At 36.0% G+C, this 2,011-nt stretch overlaps 1 protein-coding gene across 1 annotated transcript in view; it reads left to right on the top strand.

Moving 5' to 3' along the window:
* Positions 1-2,011, top strand: part of kif28 (kinesin family member 28) — a 13,769-nt gene that overhangs the window by 3,602 nt on the left and 8,156 nt on the right. Inside the window, exons 7-11 of the mRNA XM_016478352.1 lie at positions 551-705; positions 1,085-1,196; positions 1,314-1,381; positions 1,510-1,652; positions 1,731-1,852. Coding sequence (XP_016333838.1) covers positions 551-705; positions 1,085-1,196; positions 1,314-1,381; positions 1,510-1,652; positions 1,731-1,852 — 600 coding nt within the window. The remainder of the gene's footprint in view (positions 1-550; positions 706-1,084; positions 1,197-1,313; positions 1,382-1,509; positions 1,653-1,730; positions 1,853-2,011) is intronic.

Below are 2,011 nucleotides of genomic sequence, written 5' to 3'. Positions count from 1 at the left end.
ATTTACTACTATTCCTGCTGTGTCAAAGGTTTCTGTTTACAATGTGTTTCTTTTATCATTGAGCATTGTAGCCAATCACAGGCGTGTCACAATGGCCAATCACGCTCACTGAACTCACTGTTATGAATGCTGTTATTATTACCAATAATTTGTAGACACAATGTAAATAAGATATTTGTTGTGCAGTGCAACTAAAACCATTCAAAATTGTTACTTAAATTTTTCTCTTTTTCATTTAGTTTAACTTGATGTATTAAAAAAAACACTAAAAACTCAATAAAAATTTATAAAAACTGTAGACAATTAGAACAGGTCAAAAACACACAACAAAATTACCTGAAATTAAAATGAAAATGGAAAATACAAAAATAAAAACATTCAAAATATCGTAAGAAAAAAAAAGCTGCTATAGTATCTTAATGATACTAAAATGACACTGCTCAGTCCATGAGCTCCCGCTTGATTGAGTTTCAATGATATTGTGAATGTAAATGATATTCAGTGTTATTTGCTCAGAGATTCTTTACGTGTATTTTCACTGTGCTTGTAGATTTTCTCAAAGGAGTGCATCACCAAACAGTCCAACATTTACCTAGTGGACTTGGCTGGTAGTGAGAGACAAAGGTCATCAGGGTCAGAGGCCGACAGGCTGAAAGAGGGCACTGCCATCAATCTTAGTTTAACTACCCTTGGAAATGTCATCAGGTCAGCAGATATCTATCAAGATATTTCCTCATTTTCTGTGTTGCCTATGCAAACGATGTATATCAGTCACTCTTGTTGCATACAAATGCAAGTGATGCAATGTTCTCTGTTACTAACTGTAGTAAAAATGACCTAAGGGTACTAATATAATAATCGTATTTAGCAGAAGCTTTAAGATAATGTACTGTAGGACTATAAAATCATTTAAATTTAAGTCAATATTTCATGTCCACATATTTATTTGGTGATTAGCCGTATAACCAAACTTTGACAATAATTAAGCGTGGCTTAAGTGTCCAAATACATTTTGGGGCCACTGTAGTTTGATTTGTGTTTAATATGCTGTTATGAATTGTTTTTGGTTTATCTGTCTATAAAGTGCTCTAGCAGACATGGCTCTTGGGAAGAAAGTAGTTCACATCCCTTATAGAGACTCTGTCCTCACCAAATTACTGCAGTCTGCTCTTGGTGGTAACAGTCGAACCGTGATGGTAAGATTCTGTAACTTTACGCAGAGTTTCTCAATTTAAACTAAACTGGAACAAGGTAGTTGTGATGTTTTAGAATTAAATAATTTGCATTGAAGTGTTTCTTGTCTTCATGCACAGATTGCAACCTTGAGCGCTGCAGATATTTGCTATGAAGAGTCTCTTTCTACTCTTCGATATGCAGAGAGGTGGGTTGAGTTCTTACCTAAAAAGTCACATTTAGTCACTGTATATACAAATGCCCTGCTGAATATAGACCATGTTAGTTTTCCATCAGGATAATATATTCCACAGGACACTTTGTCCCTCTTTTCAGGGCCAAGCGGATCCAGAATAAAGCTGTGGTGAATGAAAGTCCCACAGAACGACTAGTGAAGGAACTCAAGGCAGAAAATGCAAAACTACTTTTGAGACTAAGCCGACTGGGCCAAGAAGGCCGTAAAGCTGATGATGAGACGAGTATGTAAAATGATAGATATACAAAGAAACTTTAAATGCAAGTGCATTTCATCTAATTAAACATGTTGTCTGTTGTAGAGGAGCTGCGGCGATTGTTGACTCATAATGAGCTGCAGATTCGAGCCATTCAGACGTTGTGGGAACAACATCTCCAAGAGGCCCTAAAAGACTGGGAGACTCAGTATGCAACTATAACACAGGTACACAAAGATGCTCTTTTACATGGTGTGACTGTAAGATTTAAAACACTAACTGGTTTCTAATAGCAATGCCTGGGAACATATACAGGTGCATCTCAATAAATTAGAATGTCGTGGAAAAGTTCATTTATTTCAGTAATTCAACTCAAATTGTGAAAC

The sequence above is a fragment of the Sinocyclocheilus anshuiensis genome, unplaced genomic scaffold, assembly GCF_001515605.1.
Source record: "Sinocyclocheilus anshuiensis isolate Anshui unplaced genomic scaffold, SAMN03320099.WGS_v1.1 scaffold1098, whole genome shotgun sequence".
Lineage (NCBI taxonomy): Eukaryota > Metazoa > Chordata > Actinopteri > Cypriniformes > Cyprinidae > Sinocyclocheilus > Sinocyclocheilus anshuiensis.
The sequence above is the reverse complement of the archived record's forward strand: the minus strand, read 5'-3'. Positions and strand labels throughout refer to the sequence as shown.